This window comes from Microtus ochrogaster, chromosome 1 (assembly GCF_000317375.1).
Source record: "Microtus ochrogaster isolate Prairie Vole_2 chromosome 1, MicOch1.0, whole genome shotgun sequence".
Classification (NCBI taxonomy): domain Eukaryota; kingdom Metazoa; phylum Chordata; class Mammalia; order Rodentia; family Cricetidae; genus Microtus; species Microtus ochrogaster.
In genome coordinates this window covers 89,916,188-89,932,991 of record NC_022009.1, presented here as the reverse complement: position 1 = coordinate 89,932,991, position 16,804 = coordinate 89,916,188, and the positions used below count along the sequence as shown (strand labels likewise).

The 16,804-nt window shown below is 44.1% G+C and overlaps 1 protein-coding gene across 1 annotated transcript in view; it reads right to left on the bottom strand.

Annotated features, from left to right (window-relative positions):
- Nucleotides 1-9,362: 9,362 nt before the first annotated feature.
- Nceh1 (neutral cholesterol ester hydrolase 1) overlaps nt 9,363-16,804 on the bottom strand; it is a 64,821-nt gene continuing 57,379 nt past the window's right edge. The window contains exons 4-5 of the mRNA XM_005343901.3: nt 14,593-14,764; nt 9,363-13,067 (exon numbers count right to left, since the gene is read on the bottom strand). Of these exons, the coding sequence (XP_005343958.1) occupies nt 12,450-13,067; nt 14,593-14,764 (790 nt within the window). The 3' untranslated portion in view covers nt 9,363-12,449. The remainder of the gene's footprint in view (nt 13,068-14,592; nt 14,765-16,804) is intronic.

Genomic DNA, 16,804 nt, shown 5'->3' with positions numbered 1-16,804 from the left:
GGCTTGCTGGCAAGTGCCTTTACCTGATGAGTCATCTTGCTGGTCGGTTACTAACTTCCTATAGAAGTTTTAATCATTTTCCATGTACCTTTGATATCTCCTTGTTCACCCTACCAACACTATTAGAACAGAACAGAAAATAAATTACTTTATAACTAATATGCCTAGAGAGATCCATGACTAATCCGTGCCACTTGCTGGACGGAGAGTTTGCTGGATGCCCTTCTCTGGCTTTGTCTTTAACAGTCTTTCAAGCAGGCAGTAAGACAAGCACTATTATGGATATCTGGATTTAATATCTGGATACACAGAAGTCTAAATCACACCCTCAGTTCTCAGGGAAGCGCATTAGACAAATAGTTATGGGATATTTCCTATTGATTTTGCTTTAAGGTAATTGAAGAGATCCTTTATTAAGTCAGTATAGGAAGTTTTATATTGTTTATTTCTTGGTTGGTTGGTTTGGTTTTTTGGTTCTAAGTGAGTGCTACATAGACACACCATCCCCGGGGGAAAGGGATGGTTCCTTCAGCAAAGTCCTTAGCATGCAAGCAGGAGGCCCTGAGTTCAGATCCTAGTTCAGATCTCTGTAACCCCGTCCCTGGGAAACAGAGACAGGCTCACCCCTGGAAGCGGGCTCGTCAGCCAGGCTAGCCTGTTAGGGAGCTCTGGATTCGTGCAGGCCCTTGTCTCAAAAAGCACAATGGAAAATGAAAGAGGAAGACACTTGATCTCAACCTTTGTCTACACACACACACACACGCATGCACGCACACACACATGCTCTCCAAAGTGCATACATATAATAACCATGCCCCTCCACACACGCACACACACAAGCACACACACACACACGAACACGCTCTTCAAAGTGCACACATATAATAACCATGCCCCCCCCACACGCACACGCGTACACACACACACACGCACACACACAAACATGCTCTCCAAAGTGCATACATATAATAACCATGCCCCTCCACACACGCACACACACACGCACACACACACACACACACGCACACACACACGAACACGCTCTTCAAAGTGCACACATATAATAATAACCATGCCCCACACACACCTACACACCATTATTCCAGGGAAGCTGGAAGATATGTTTTTTCCTGAAGTGAAGACAAGTGTGGGGTGTGGCAGGACGTGACCATAATTCCCGCTGCTAGGAAGTCTGAGGCAGGAGGATCATGAGTTCTTGCCAAGCCTGGGCTACAAAGCAGGGCTCTCTCTCAAACAAACAAAATTAAATTAAAGACTTAACCACTGTTGACTTTTGTCTTTTGATTTGGTTGTCAGAGTCCAACTCCAAGTTCAACTCCAAACACTAATTTTCTGGCTGGAATGTTCACCCTTGTCTTGGCTATGACCTGCTGGCCATGGGCCACCTTCAGGGTTTGTCACACTAGGGATGGAACCCAAGAGTATGTAGATCCTGGGCAAGTCACTGTGGCTTTTTTTTAAAATTATAAACAGTTTTTTCTAAGTATGAGGCAAAGATAAACATAACTTTAATAATAATTTTTATGACTTTGTGGTTTGGCAATTTCCTCTGTGTTTCTAATGCATTCTGATTATTCTCCCGGCGACCATTTTGTACCCCCTCCCATCCTACCTGCTCGACCCTGCCAGTCACTTTCCTGTGCTCATGACTTTTGGTTCTGTTTTGTGACCCGTTTAGTTCACCTAGGGCCATCTGTATGATCACTGGATCGGAAGTGTCCATCGGAGCCTAGTGAGGCCGCCAGTGGGCACAAGGTAATGACTCCTCATCTCTTCTGGTCTGTCAGCAGTAAAGAGTCCAGCAGCAAGGCATAGAGCCCTTCCGCCTTGTCTGACTGTTGAAAAACCCACCCTCTCTCAGAGCCACTGCAAGCCCCTGCTGCTCCTGAGTTCCTGGTTGCAACCTGCCTAGGGTTCCTAGGGTTGCAACCTGCTAGGGTTCCTGCCTAGCAAGGCACAGTTAAGACTGGGGATGCTGACTGCTGACTCAGAGTGACAGATGGCCAGCAGAGCTAGCACTAAGACTGTTCCCCCACATGTTAGTTCATGCCATGTCCTCTGTTCCACGTGAGCCAAGGGCCAATCATTTCTCCTTAACCCCGGAACATGCTGTATCTATTCTTTAAAAATATGGCATCTCACAGATATCGCTGCTGAGTTTCGCTGGAGTTGGCCTGGTGTTTGAACTCTCGAAGGCCATGTGATACCCCCAAGTGAGGCCCCACCTCACTTCTTATTTTTAGAGGTGCTTTCATCACATCTAAGGAACCACAATGCAGGGCTTGGGTGCCGACAACACGTCAGAGCCACTGCGAAGAACAGGCCATCCAAACAGACAGAACAGCATTTTCTCCAAGCGGATAGCAAATATATCTAGCTTGAATAGGAACATGGAAATAATAAAAAGATGAAAAGATGAGAACCTTTGATGAGCGGAGGGATGACTCATGCTCTCACAAAGGGCTGGTGTGAGTCCTTTTTGTTTGTTTGGAAAAACTCATTTTCTTTCGGGTACTCAGGAGAATTTAAAATTTTCTCTGCTTCAAAAACATACTAATTTAATTTATTCTGTGACAAAATATGACATGGTTTCTTATTCATCTTTTATAAATAAAAGAAAACTACTGGGAAATGTTTTCCTTTCAATTTTAAGGAAAATAGTGTACACGTGAGGGGTTGCCGTCGCTGGCTCTCACGGGCGCCCTCTGCTGGCTTCTGCTAGAAACGTTTTATTTTATTTTATTTTAAACATATTGTGGGCTTCAGTTTTTTGTGTTTTTTTGTTTGTTTGTTTGTTTGTTTGTTTTTCACAGAATAAAAATTAAAGCACTGGGTAGAAAGGATACATCTTTGAGAAAAAGTCTCATAAACCATAAACCCAGCATGATAACACGCACCTATAACTGCAGCACTTAGGAGGTATATGCGGGAGGCTTACAATTGAGTTCCAGGGAGAAGAGGGACACGGGTCAGTTGGTTGGGCACTCGCCTAGCACACAGGAAGCCCAGCACAGCATAAACCTGGCATGCTTGTAATGCTAGCACTCGGGAGGTAGAGGCAGGAGGATCAGAAGTTCGGGGACATCTAGACAACGAGTCAGAGAGCAGCCTAAATTCTTTTTCTTTTTGTTTTTCAAGGATTTCTTTGCATAGGCTTTGGTTGTCCTGGAACTCAGTCTGTAGACCAGGCTGGCCTTGAACTCACAGAGACCTGCCTGCCTCTGCCTCCCGAGTGCTAGGATTAAAGGCATGGGCTTTACCTGGCTTACCTATTAAAATTTTTAAGGAATTAATTTTTTGATGGGAGGGAGGAACAAGATAGCCCATTGGGTAAATGCACTTGATGGCAGACTTGCTTGCCTCAGTTCAATCCCTAGGACCCTCATTTTGTTTTGAGACCGGGTCTCATCTCACTCTGCAGTCCTGGTTGGTTTGGAACTTGCTATGTAGATCAGGTTTAACCTTGAATTCACAGAGATCCACTTGCCTTTATCTCCTGAGTATTGGGATTAAAAGTGTGTGCCATCAGGCCCATCACAAAAATAAATAAATAAATAAATAAATAAATAAATAAATAAATAAGAAAATTGTAAAAATTGTAAAAATTCAGATTGGGATAAGTGGTGAAGAGGCAACTGTCAAAACAGGGCTGTGAGAAACCAGGGAGGCAAGGCCAGTAAACGGGGCAGCACAGCACCATGGAGACACAGGATGGCCGAGCGGAGCAGATGAGGGCATGAAGCTGAACCTTGGGTGGTGGAAGATCTTTCATGAAACCTGAGCTTACAACCCTCGTGTTCATTAGTTCTTTTCGAGGAACTCTGTCAGTTCATTCACAGACCACAGACTGGTGCGGAGGGACGGGGCATAACCGAGAAGGCCTGTACTTGCCTGGGACACATGAGGCCTGAGACCAACCCCAGCCAGACTTGCCCATGATGCACGAGGCACTGAGACAGACCCCAGCTCTACTTACTCAGGATTCAGGTGGCCCTGTGACTGACCCCAGCACGATTTACCCAGAATGCACGAGGCCCTGACACGGACCCCAGCATATGAAGGTGAAAAGGCTGGTTTGCTTTTGATACACAAAAGTCAGCATTTGCATTTCCTATAAATCATTTTTGTTTTGTGGATAAGTCTGAAGCTCATGTAGCTCGTGCTGTGTGGTCAAGGATGGCTTTCTCCATCTGATGTCGTATCACCTTAACTGCATTTGACACTAACTTGTTACTTCAAGGAGAAACATAGAGAATAAAAATACAATGCTTGAAAGATGAATTTCTTTTGAGGAAGATTTATTTATGACAAACTTTTTTTTTAAGTCTGTTGTGTTAAACCAGGCGTGAAGACACACAACTATGAACCTAGCCCTTAGGAAGTGGAGGAAGAAGAATTCAGAAATTCAAGATCGTCATCAGCTATAAAGCAAGATTGTGGCTGGCCTGGACTCGCGAGACCTCCCTGCCTCCAAGAACAAATAGTCTGCTGTGTGCTCTAAGCATTGATGAAATAGAAAGGGCAGAAGCAGTCCCTGCTCCCACAGAACCTGCACAGGGGAAACTGAGATGAACCTGCAAATAAATCGTTTATTTCAGACAGGCGAGGGAGAGAGAGAGGGAGAGAACAATAGGAAACACAACCCTGGAACAAAAGGGCCTGAGCTGCAGGTAGTGGGGAGAGGGAACCTGGTCACACAGTCTGGCTTCTCAGAAGAGGGAAGTCTCACCTGAAGTGTTCACAGGGAGCCAGCCACAAAACACCCAAGCAGGCAGCTGATGTCACCAGCCCTCAGTGTCCGATGAGACAAAATTATGTGTTGAGCAACATGGCTAAAGTGCCATGGATATTTACTAAAAATCACATTTCAATCTTTAGAACTAGGTAACCTGATAGTAGAAGCAATCCAAGATGACTAAATAGTGGCTCCACCAGAAAACATAAGGTACTGCCCGGGGGGGGGGGGGGGGTATACAAACAGAATTAAAAGAATGCTAGAAACTGACAAGATGGCTCAGTGGGTAAACGGTGTCTGTCACAAAGCCTGACAACCCAAGTTTGGGGGTCACAGTGTGGAAGGAGAACTGATCCCCAAAGGATTCAGGGTTCCCTCTGACCTCCACACATGTGCCACGGCATGATGGAGACCAGAAACACGCAACATGAACACAATTTCAAAATGTAAAAAGGTAAAAATTAAAACAGTATTAAAATAATCAGAAGGTTTGCGAAACAGTTCAGTGGCAGAGATTCATAAAACATGTACAGGCCCTGGGTTTGAGGCCCAGCAATTGAAACAAAACTAAAAACTTCACTTGTTTTTCAAAGCTTAAAAGGTTGTACTTAAAAGTCCCAGAGGAACGTGACTAGAATTATTGGCGGATCTTAATTTTTGTTGTTGTTTTGGTTCTTCTTGAGATAGGGTGTAATGTGGCCCAGGCTGGCCTCAAACTCCCTATGCACAGTCAAGGATAACCTTGAATTTCTGATCATCCTGCCTGGATCTCTAAGTGCTGAGAAGACAGGTAGATTTCATAGTGCTAGCTTTATGGGTTTATGTGGTCCAGAGCTTTGTGTGATGACAGGCACTCCATCTCTAGTTCCCACATCTGTCTTTCCAACAAAACACACCCCACACCAGAGGCTTTTTATAGGAAAGAATTAAATAGCCACAATTAACTGGAAAGCCTAATTTGTACTTTATATGGGCCTTTTTGTGCATATGCCAGGGTCTTAAAACTATGACCCCCTGCCTTACCCCACACAGTGAGTGCTAGAACTACGGGCATGGATTAAATGCTATGTGACCATTGATATGAATACAAGCAATTCTGCTACAAAATGCAGAATTATGCAGTAATTATACAGTCATCTTTTCATGAGGTCAGCTCATGAGGATCAAGAATTCTGGTGAAGGATTAAGTCAAGATGCAAGGCATATTGGAGTTATTGCCTTATGAATGAACTGGCTGTTTCTTGCTGTAGATTTCTCCTGTAGCTTACTCCTATCTGCTACAAATTTGGGATTTATGTCACACAGTTCAGCACTATTTGATCATTTATTGGGCACAGTTTCCCCTGTGCATTTGGGATGTACTGATAACATTCCCCAGCTAAGTGTGAAAACAGTCACACAGTCACAAAACCTGTCTGCCACAACCAGGGACCTTGCTAATTGGATTTTAAGATAAACTATTACCAAAGAAATACAATCTTATTTTAGAAGGAGGAGGAAGAGAAAAAAAGAGGAGGAGGAGGAGGAGGAGGAGGAGGAGGAGGAGAAAGAAGGTAGCAGAGAATTAGAACTGGAATTATAATTGAGACAGAGAATTAGAGCTAAGAAGTTATAGACAGGACAGAAGAGTTAGAAGAGAATAGAACTAAGAAAATATATACAGTTATGCTAGAAGAATTAGAATAGAGAACAGAAGGCAAGAACTGTAAAGAGACATGGATATAAAAATATTTTGTGAGTAAATTCTTTCTCTTTAATCCTCAGATTTTAGTTCCTTCACTTGTTGTAGCATCTTTTTTTTTTTAATCCTGAGTGTGAAAGCTTTAGAGAAAAAGTTTTCTAAATTTCTATATTTGTTGTTGTTTAAATAAGAATGGCCCCCACAGGCTCCTATGTTTGGTCACCAGAGAGTGACACTATTTGAAAGGATTAGAAGGATTGAAAGGTGTGACTTGTTGAAGGAAGTGTGTCATTGGGGGTGGGCCTCGAGATTTCCAAAACCTAAGCCAAACCCAGAGTCTTCTCTGCTTATAGATCAAAGTATAGCTCTCAGCCACTGCTCCAGTACCTGCCTGCATGCAACCACACTCCCCACCATGACGATAATGAACTAAATCTCTGAAACTGTAAGCAAGCACCCTATTAAGTACTTTGTCTTATAATCATTGCCTTGGCCATGGTGTTTCCTCACAGCAACAGAAAGATGTCTAAGACAGAAGTTGGCACTGGAAGTAGCTGACCATGCTGTTTTTCCTAGAAATATGGAAGACTTTGGGACTTCAGACTAGAAAAGTGGTTGAGCACTTTAAGTGGGGGCTTATCGGACCATCCTAGTAGGAGCATAGAAGACAGTGTTGTTGAGAGAAATGTAGATTATGATGGCCCCTGTTGCACCACTCTGTTGTAAAAGGAGCGGCGGGCTGCTTCCCGTCACCCAGCTCCCGGCTAGCTTTACCCAAATAATTACATGGAAACTGCATTCATTTAAAGACTGCCTGGCACATTATATCTAGCCTCTTCTTGGCTAATTCTCACGTCTTAATTAACCCATTTCTATTAAATCTGTGTATCACCACGTGACTGTGGTTTACCGGGATGAGTTTAACCTACGTCCATCTCAGAGAGGAGAGCCATGGCATCTGCCTGACTCTGCTTTCTTTCTCCCAGCATTCTGTTCGGTCTATTCCACCTATCTAAATTCTGCCCTATCAAAAAGCCAAGGCAGTTTATTTGACCAGTGAAAGTAACACATAGACAGAAGACCCTCCTACACCAGCCCCTCTCAGGAGGCTTCAGAGGGGAAGAATATTAGTAATTGGCTTAGAGAGTTGCAGGAAAAAAAAGCTTTCTATCCTGGTCCAAAAAAAAAAAAAATCTGCCTAAGGCCAAACTGGAGAGTTTTGGATTAACGGCATTGGCAGGGGAGATTTGTAGATCCCCTAGACCATGTTGTGTGGTTATTAGTGGTCACTCTTATGCAGATCAGTAACGAAAATGAGCAAACTGGACAAAGAGAAATAGAAAATGTACAGCGTGAGAAGGGGAGCACCAAGAAGTGTGATGGAGCTAAGTCCAGTGCATAAAGAGATAAAAAATAACTTAAAGAAAACCCTAATGCTAAATGGAATAAAGGGAGTGGTGAGCTCAAGGAAAGACCCCACCTCCAGCTTGTGCAAAAGAACTGAAGAAGAGCTTAGTGACGGAGACCACGGTGCACATGTGATTGAACAAGGGGCTAAATCCCAGCCCCAGCAAGCACCAAGTGAACAGGGGGCTATGTCCCAGCCCCAGCAAGCAGCAGAGCTTCACAGCTGCGGCCATGTGGTTTCTGACTTTAGAGTCAAGCATATAAGAAAAGGCTTATAGACTATTCCTCTGCGACTAAGGAAAGCTATTGAAGCCAGGCATATGTCAGGGGTGTCCCAGAATGTAGGCTTAAATAGGTCGTTGTATGAAGCTATGAAGGTGAAGCCTGGAAGATGTTGGAAATGGCAGAGTCATGGGCTGCTTGGGAAGGTAAGCTGCTAAGAGGGGGTGAAACCAGCCAGAAGTATGTTGTAGCCAACAAAGCTGAAAGGAGTTGGAGATCTGAAGAATGCGTTGACATTAGACATGAAGATGCAGTTTGGTTTTTGATTTTGCTTTGGTTCAGTATTTCCTCGCTATGCTCCTTTTCCTCCCCTTTGGAATGGTCATGTATGTATATTCTGTGACACTGTATGTTGGAAGTATGTGATTTGCTTTTTGCTTTTGCTTTCCCATGGGGTTACACTTAAGAGATTGCCTTGAGTCTCAGAAGAGACTTTGGACTTTGAAAGTCTTGCGACTAAAACACTATGGGGATCTTGAAGTTGGACTGACACATTTTCGCATCATTATATAGCTACAAGCCTACGGGGAGCAGGAAGTAGAATGTGCTGCTTCCTGGCATAAGGATAATGCCCTAAGCCTCAGAAGCTGGAATTAAGTCCCCAGTTAAATACTCTGTCTTTTAACATTTGCCATGGTCATGGTGTCTCTTCATAGCAAGAAAAATAGTAATTAAGACAATACTGATATGAAGTAAGATCATATTCAAGTTTGGGAACTGGAGAGATGGCTCAGAGGTTAAAGGCATTGGATTTTCTTCCAGAGGTCCTGAGTTCAATTCCCAGCAACCACATGGTATCTCACAACCATCTGGTGCCCTCTTCCAGCCTGCAGGCACACAGGTGGGCAGAACATTGTACACATAATAAATAAATAAATCTTAAAAAAATACTCCAGTCTGTTAGAGTCAGTTTGAGAACTTGATTTCACAACTGATTCTTCTCTGGTTGCGATGGTTCAAGCCCACGCTCATCTTTTCTATATCAGCATTGAGGGCAGACGAGGGACTTTACAGACAAGGGCCAGTCTATGGCAGGTTTCACTTGGATAGGGACAAATTAAGTGCATCCAGTCAGGAAGTTAGTCTCATCAGGGAGGTCACGGAACCACCTGTCTGTGACACAGAGACAGCTAGAATCAGTTTAGGGGAGAGGATTTGGGCTGTGACCTGGATACAAAGAAAGTGGCCAGCGACTCCAGTCAGAACCAGAAAGCATAGGCAGGGAAAAGGACAGGAGAGCTTCCAGGTGAACCCATTTTATTTCCAAACAAGATTCCAAACATAAACAAACTTTCCCAGTGCCATACTGGATCTTCAGTCCATAAAATGTATTTGTTCCTAAAAGTCTTCATAAAATCTGCCTTCCCCTTTGTAGTAAGAATTGGCAAACAAAAAGCCAAAGGTTCAAAGGTCGTGCACAAAACAATCCATTCTCCATCTTTAGGCAAGTCTTCAAGTTCTCACAAATGAGCATGAACACCCCACGAGGAATTGTACGTCACACTCTGCAGCACCTCAAGCTTCTCCTTCATTTGTTAAAGTTCTGATTCAAAGATCTTAGTATTCCAAAGTGTAACATTTCATACAACAGGAAAACAAAACCAAGCTACGACAAACTGAAAAAGAGATCGCTCGTGGAGCATAACAAACCTCTAAGAATAAACCCAAGTATGCTATAAGATACAGGGTGGTCCCTTTGTCCCCTTCATTCCCTTTTCACCTTTGAGAGCTCCTCAGACATCTGCAAACACATATTGTCTGTGATTTTTGTAGAATGTAGCTCACAGTTGGAAAAGAAAATGTCATTTTAAGGAATTCTGTGAATATGTTACATTTTCCTCTTTCTTCGAGGTAAAATCAAAATGTATTTCACACCTTTAAATGGTGTGGACGAAAACAGCAATGAAGCTCCAGGCATAGCTCAGGGTAAAGCACTTACCAAGTATGGAAGGATCTGGGTGCCGTGCCCAGCACCGTGAGAAGCTGGCTGTCACTCAACCAAGAACTAAAATCTCAGGCTTTAAAAACACCCTGCGATTTTTTCCCCATAACCTCAGTTGAAGATGGGCATCAATTTATATCCCAAATGTGAACAGAGGTAACCCTGTGGAGGAACTGATGCTATGTGGCCAATTTTTAAAAATCTATTCATAAGCAAAATCAGTGTTTAGAGACGAGCATGTTGGTGTATTCAGAATTACGACCTAGCAAAAATTAGCAGAGGGAAGAGTGATGTTAGAAGTGACCTCAAAGATCTAGTAGTTCTGCACTCAGATTTCAGACAAGGGAGACCAGCGACAGTGGCTCGAGCACATCAGCAAGGTTATCTACAAGAGTATTTTCATATGCACACAGCACACACAAACACACACCGTACATTTGCTTATGTATAAAGATGCTAGTAGCTTTTACGATACATGAAAGTCAGAGTAAAGGTGTTCATTTGTTGCCTCATTGCTGGAACAGGAAAGACCCATCCTTCGTGAAGTGGGAGGCTCTGCTGCTCTCTTTCCACGATGACCTGGACCATGATGTGGCTGAGTGTTCTCTGTACCGTCCTGAAAAGCAGCTCGGATTGTGGGCAGAAGTTGGGGCGACAGGAAGGAGGGCTGGGTGTTCAACTCAGATCTGATCTGTAATTCCTTTCCATGCCCAAGATGCCCACACTGGCAGTGAAGACCATTTATGATGGTAAGGCTGGGCAGTTGGATCTTCTAGAGCTGAATGGAGAAACTCAGGGAGTGGGCAGTGCTGGCGTCTGCCCTTCACTCGGGGAGATGCCATGATGGTTCTCTTGGCCATCATGGGCACAGATGATTATGTGTATCTGTCAATTATTAAACTACAGGTCAGGTATCCCTCATCTGAAAACCTTGGGACCAGAGCCTTTCAGAGTTTTAATTATTCTAGACTTTGGGATATTTGCATATATATAAAAATATCTTGAGAATAGGACCTAAATCTAATTGGGACATTCATCTGTGCTTTTTATACAACTTCATTACATAGCCTGAGGGTAACTTCACACAACAGGTTTAATACTTTTATACACAAAATAAACTTCCATGGTCTGGAATTTTCTATCTGTGCCATCAGACCAGACTCAAAATTCTGGATTTTGGTATAGTTCTGATTTGAATTAGGATGGTCAGACAGCATTACTTGGATGTCTGTACTAAGTAAAAAAGTTTCTAATTATCTTAATTTGCATATGTATCTAAATATTGAAGTATTTGACCCTTACTACTACTAGTATCTAGTTCCTCACAAAATCACATGTGGATATAACTCTATGGTAGTTTTCTTTTAAAAATACTTTTTATCTTAAATTTTTTATAATAGATGTCTTTCAGAAAAATCCTGTTTAGCTATGTATATTAACAATAAATAACTTAAAAAATAAACAACACACTATACCAAAATTGTCTAATTTTCAGCTACATGTGAAAAAATTGAGTTTTCAAGAATGGACTAGCCCTTCTTCCAAAAATGGACTAGACTTCTAAAAGTATTTCTCGTAATTTTAAGGTATTATTAAGCATAATTTATTTGTTCACTATCCCAAATATATACATACCACTCTTAGTAGTTTATGCCAGGAGAGTATTCCTAAGTAACAACAGGCTGTTTGGTTTTTCTATCTTTACTTACTTCATAATAAGAAACCTACTCTACATATAAATAAGTTTGTCTCCAAAAGATTTTCCCAGGGACACATCAAGTACATGCACCGTCTCCTTTTCCAGAATAGGAGCAGAAAGGAACTTTCTTTCAGGTCTCCTTTTAGCCCGCACTGAATGTACATCAACCTGTTCATAAATTACCACTCTGAGGGAAGAAAAGCCTTTGAGAAGTCCACCCTGCTAGAAATCCTGTGAAAATTCCCACAGGAAACACAGCCATTGTCAGAGGCCGTCCCTGGCTCTGCTTCGGAGCGCCCCCGAGTGCCAGGACCCTGCTCTGCACCCAAGTCAACCGGGGCACTGAAGAAAAAGCTCACGTTTATTCAGTTCCTCAGAAGTTACTACCGCACCCACAGCTGGAAAAGCTCTTGCTGAAAGAACACAATAGAGACAGGACCTAGGGCTAATTCTAGCTCCTCAAATTGTGACCATTCGTTCCACGTGGACGACAATAAAGAATAGAGAAAATGGCCGAGATGTTTTTAAACTTGCCAGTGAGTCACTTTTACAACGTAGATTATCATAAAGTCTGCAGGGTACAGGTTCCAATACACATGAGAAACAAGGGAGAGGAGCCGATGTTGATGCTTCCAACGCGAACGGAGGTCGAGAGCCTCGTGCATCTGAGGAGGTTACTTCGTCACAGGTTTTGATCCAGCCACTTGATGTAACTATTCCTAGTCCGGATGCCCACAGAGAAGTTAGTCGGCCAGCTTGTGAAAATCATACAACCGTGAAAGCCATCCTCAAAGTGGTCCAAGGTCACGTTCACACCGGCACTCTCCAGGCGCTTAGCGTACATGATCCCGTCATCCCGCAGGACGTCGTGCTCACAGGTGAGGATGTAAGTCTTCGGCAGGCGCTGAAGCACTTCCTGCTCCGCGATGAGAGGGGAGGAGGAGGCATCCAGCAGCTGGGGGATCTCCTGGGTGATCCTGGCATCCCCTGTGATCTGCACCACAGGCTTGTAGTTCTTTCTGATGGACGGGGGCAACAGGGACGTCCAGTCGAGATGGGCCCTCAGGGCCGTAGCCTTTTCCACATCCAGCGACGTGTGGTTGTTCACAATCATGGCCTGCACGAAGTCGTAGTTGCCTTTGAAGTAGTCCACCCAGTACTTCACCATGACGTGGCGCGGCAGGATGGGAGTGTTCGCGTTCTGCTGGTAAGACGGCGTGTTGAAATCCAAAGCCTGGAGGACCGGGTAGATTAACGCCTGCAGTTTGAGCTTATTTTTAAGGCTGTCCACGTAACTAAACTAGAATAGAAGAAACGTGAGATTTTATTTGCATGGATACTTTTATAGAAAGCAGTTTACAGAATGTTTTTAAATAAACGAGTGGGTTTTTTAGAATTAAATAAAGCGTTCCACATCACCAAGCTACGCTGCTGGACAACTCCTAAGGAACATTTACTGTTTGCGACTTGTAGTTTTGAATGAGTTCGCTGTTACGTGACCCCTGAGGTCTCTACACCCCCAATAATGCTCTACTTGTTTCTATCTATCTTTGAGTACTTACACACCTTGGTACAGTAAATTATGGACCTTACTCTACCTGGGGTAACTATATTGTCCCACTTTGTAAATCCAGCCTTTAAAATTCTGCATATGGATGTGAAGACTCGTGGTAACCGAACTTTTTATTCCTATTAACAAATGGCAATGGCTTCTGAATTAGGGGGGAAAAAATCACAAATCTTCCTCCTTTAGAGAAGGATAGAGCGTGAATAAGGGATGGTGGGACTCAGGGGTTCACTGGTACTTGGCGACAGGAGCTTTTAGTCTCTATGCTGGCACAGTGAGCTCACACAGGCAAGCAACTCATGCTCAGAGGGAGCCCAAAGAGGTACGACTTCCCATCCCAGCAGCCTCAGTTCACCGGTGACTCTGCATGGGGTGACGATATTGTCCCATTTTGTAAATCCAGCACTTAAAATTCTGCATGTGTTTACCACATCTCAAAAGGAGATGGGAGGACTCACGATAACTAAGAAACCTCACTTGGGTTTAGAACCCATCTCCTGGTAAGATGTATGTGAGAACTGTGTGCACGTGGTCTCGCCAAACCCTTGGATGACATTTCCAGGGCTCATAGAACAGAGGGATTCAGGAATGGACTTACAGTTCTCCACGGTGGACCCCAAATTCTGTCTGTCTTTGAGGCCTATGAGCCAGGCATGGTGGTTTGCACCAACAAGCCCAGCACTCCAGATGGCTAAGGCCATAGAATCAGAAGTTCTAGTCCAGCCGGGGCTACATAGTAAGGCAATATCTCAAAACACAAATACATTGGGAGTGGTGGTATGGAACTGTAACCTCAACACTTGGGAGGTGGAGGCAGGAGGATCAGAAGTTCAAGGTCATCCTAAATTACATAGAAAATTTGGTACTACCCAGGGCTATTACATGATACCATATCTCAAAAAACAAACCAAAAACACCAAATAATAAAAATAAATGAAACTTTGGAAAATGGCTTAGCATTTTAATTTCTCTTAAAACTCTACGAAAAACAATTACAGGCATGGAAATTTAAATCAAAATATCCCATTCTGCAAATCACCCAGTGCCAGGTAGGTTGGGCTATTTCATGCCCACACATCTTCCCCAGCCTCTTCAGAGACACTCCTCAGCACCCCCTTCAAGAAAGCTCCCAGAGCAGTCACGTCTGGGTGCTAGCCCCATGCTGAACAGTCCCACCACTAGTATAGGAGCGTCTGCAGGGCATGCTCACCCCTCCCCCAACCCTGCTACAGCAAGCACCCTGAGGGAGTACTGTTACCTGTTGTCCAAGGGCAGCGGCCAAATTCCCACCAGCACTGTCTCCTGAAACAGCAACTCGGGCAGGGTCCACCCTGTACTTGTCTAAGACTTCTGGCCGCAGGAAGTATCTTGTGGCACGTGTGACATCGTAAATTTGCTCAGGAAAGAAGACCTGTGGAACTAGCCGGTACCTGCAAAGACAGAAGCAAGTGTTCATTTTTAGGATGTCACCACACTTTAAAGGCGACTCCACGTCGACAGAGACAAAATGAAATTTTTAAAAAAAAAACAGAAAAAGGGAAGAAATTAAAATAAATGTAAAACATAAAAATAAATCATTTATTTCCTTGTAAAATAGGTAGAGTTGGTAACCTGGCACTAAGCAAAGTCCGTAGAAGAGAAACGCCCAGGCTGGCCTCCTGGTTATGCTCAGCTGTTAGCTTGGCACAGCCAAGAGTCACCTGAGGGAGTCTCAGTTGGGGGACTGCCACCATCACCTTGGCCTGTGAGCACAGCTGTCTCTGAGGGGTGTTTTCATGCTGGTAGATGCCTGTGAGAGGCCCAGCACGCTGTGGGTGTTGCTGCCCCGGGGCAGCTGTTGTGAGAGCTGGCCGAGTACCAGCTAGAGGGAGTTAGGACAGTGAGCAGCACATTCTGTGGCTTCTGCTTCATTTCCTCCCCAGATCTCAACTCGAGTTCCCTCAATGTGGACTGGAACCAGGATGTGTAAATCAAATACACCCCTCTCTGTCGCCATGTTGGTTTTAGTCATGCTTTATTGCGGCAGCAGAAAAGCAAACAGGACACCAACTGTGGTGTGTGGACACCTATAATCTCAACTGTAGTGTGTGGACACCTATAATCCCAACTGTGGTGTGTAGAAGCCTATAATCCCAACTGTGGGGGGTGGACGCCTATACTCCCAGAGGATGCTGACGCAGGAGAATTGGGAGTCTGATAGTGGTGGGGGGGATGGCATGGTTGGTCTCTATGACCACAAAAATCAGCAGAGTGTCAAACGGTGTGAGGCAAGAAGGAAGTCCCGCTCATCATGACTCAGTAGCGGTTGTTGGTTCAAACTCCAAGAGCCTGACACTGAACAGGTTGTTTTAGGCATATTAAAGTGCAGCACAGTTTGGAGCAAAGTTTCCTGGTACACAACAAAGCTTAAGGAATGTCTGCATCGAAACTTTATAACCACATAAGGTACACGTGACCTCCCCCATAAAGAAGGGTTCTATGGATGGACTGCATGTGACGTCTTAAGGGCCTGGAGGTCTTGGTCACAGACAGAACCAAGGTCACCAGGCTATTAACCTCATCCATTCTCAGGCTTTGGGAGGAAATCAGGTTATATCTCTTTCTTCGAAGAGACAACCCTGTGTGTTTAACATTCCTGGTTCCCCTGGTGCTTAACTGAGCTCAAAAAGCTCTGTGGCCCCTACAGGTTGAACTCAGCCTGGATTACACAGGAAGATCCTATGTCAAAACCAAACAAAGCAAAACCAAACCAGCTTCAGACATCGAACTTCCCACAAGATGCAAAGTGCAGGCATTCTTTATTAGGACACAGTGACTCTGTAAGGGATTTCTGAACATCTACACACCACTCATGGCAGCTCTGGATTAAAAGCTAACTAAACAGCATTAACTAATTCACTAGTCTCACGTCTACCACAATTCACTTGATAGATACAATAAATAAATGCAGCTGTCTCCGCTGAAGAGATCTGTGCCAGCCCGCTGCTAAAGCCAGGGATGCATGCGCTTGCTGGAACACTGGTAAAATGTCGTTTTTAACTGGAAAAGGAAGGCTAAATTAGCAGAGCCTTGTCCAGACCTTCTGGAACATTTCTGGGGCCCCTCCTGGGACACATGTTGCAAGGGCAGAGTTCTTCATCTTTTTCTGTAAGGTGTTTCAGAACTCTGATCTTGACAAGGCCACGCTCAACAGTTGAGCAACAAAACCAACAGCTCAGTCTGCACACCGGCTCAGCCTCCAGCCCCCTCCTGCGCTGAATTTCACCTTTTCTTTAAGCCTTAACTGGGAATTTTGACTGTAAATCCACTTGGTTCTGGGGCTAACTAACTTCAAGCAGTGCCCTGGGCTGGGCACATTGTAATCTCAATCATTTAAGAGGTTGAGGCAAAAAACCAACTTCAGAAGTCCTGCTGGGTTACATGAGGAGTTCAAACCCAGCCTGGGAGACTCGGTGAGGCCTTGCCATGAA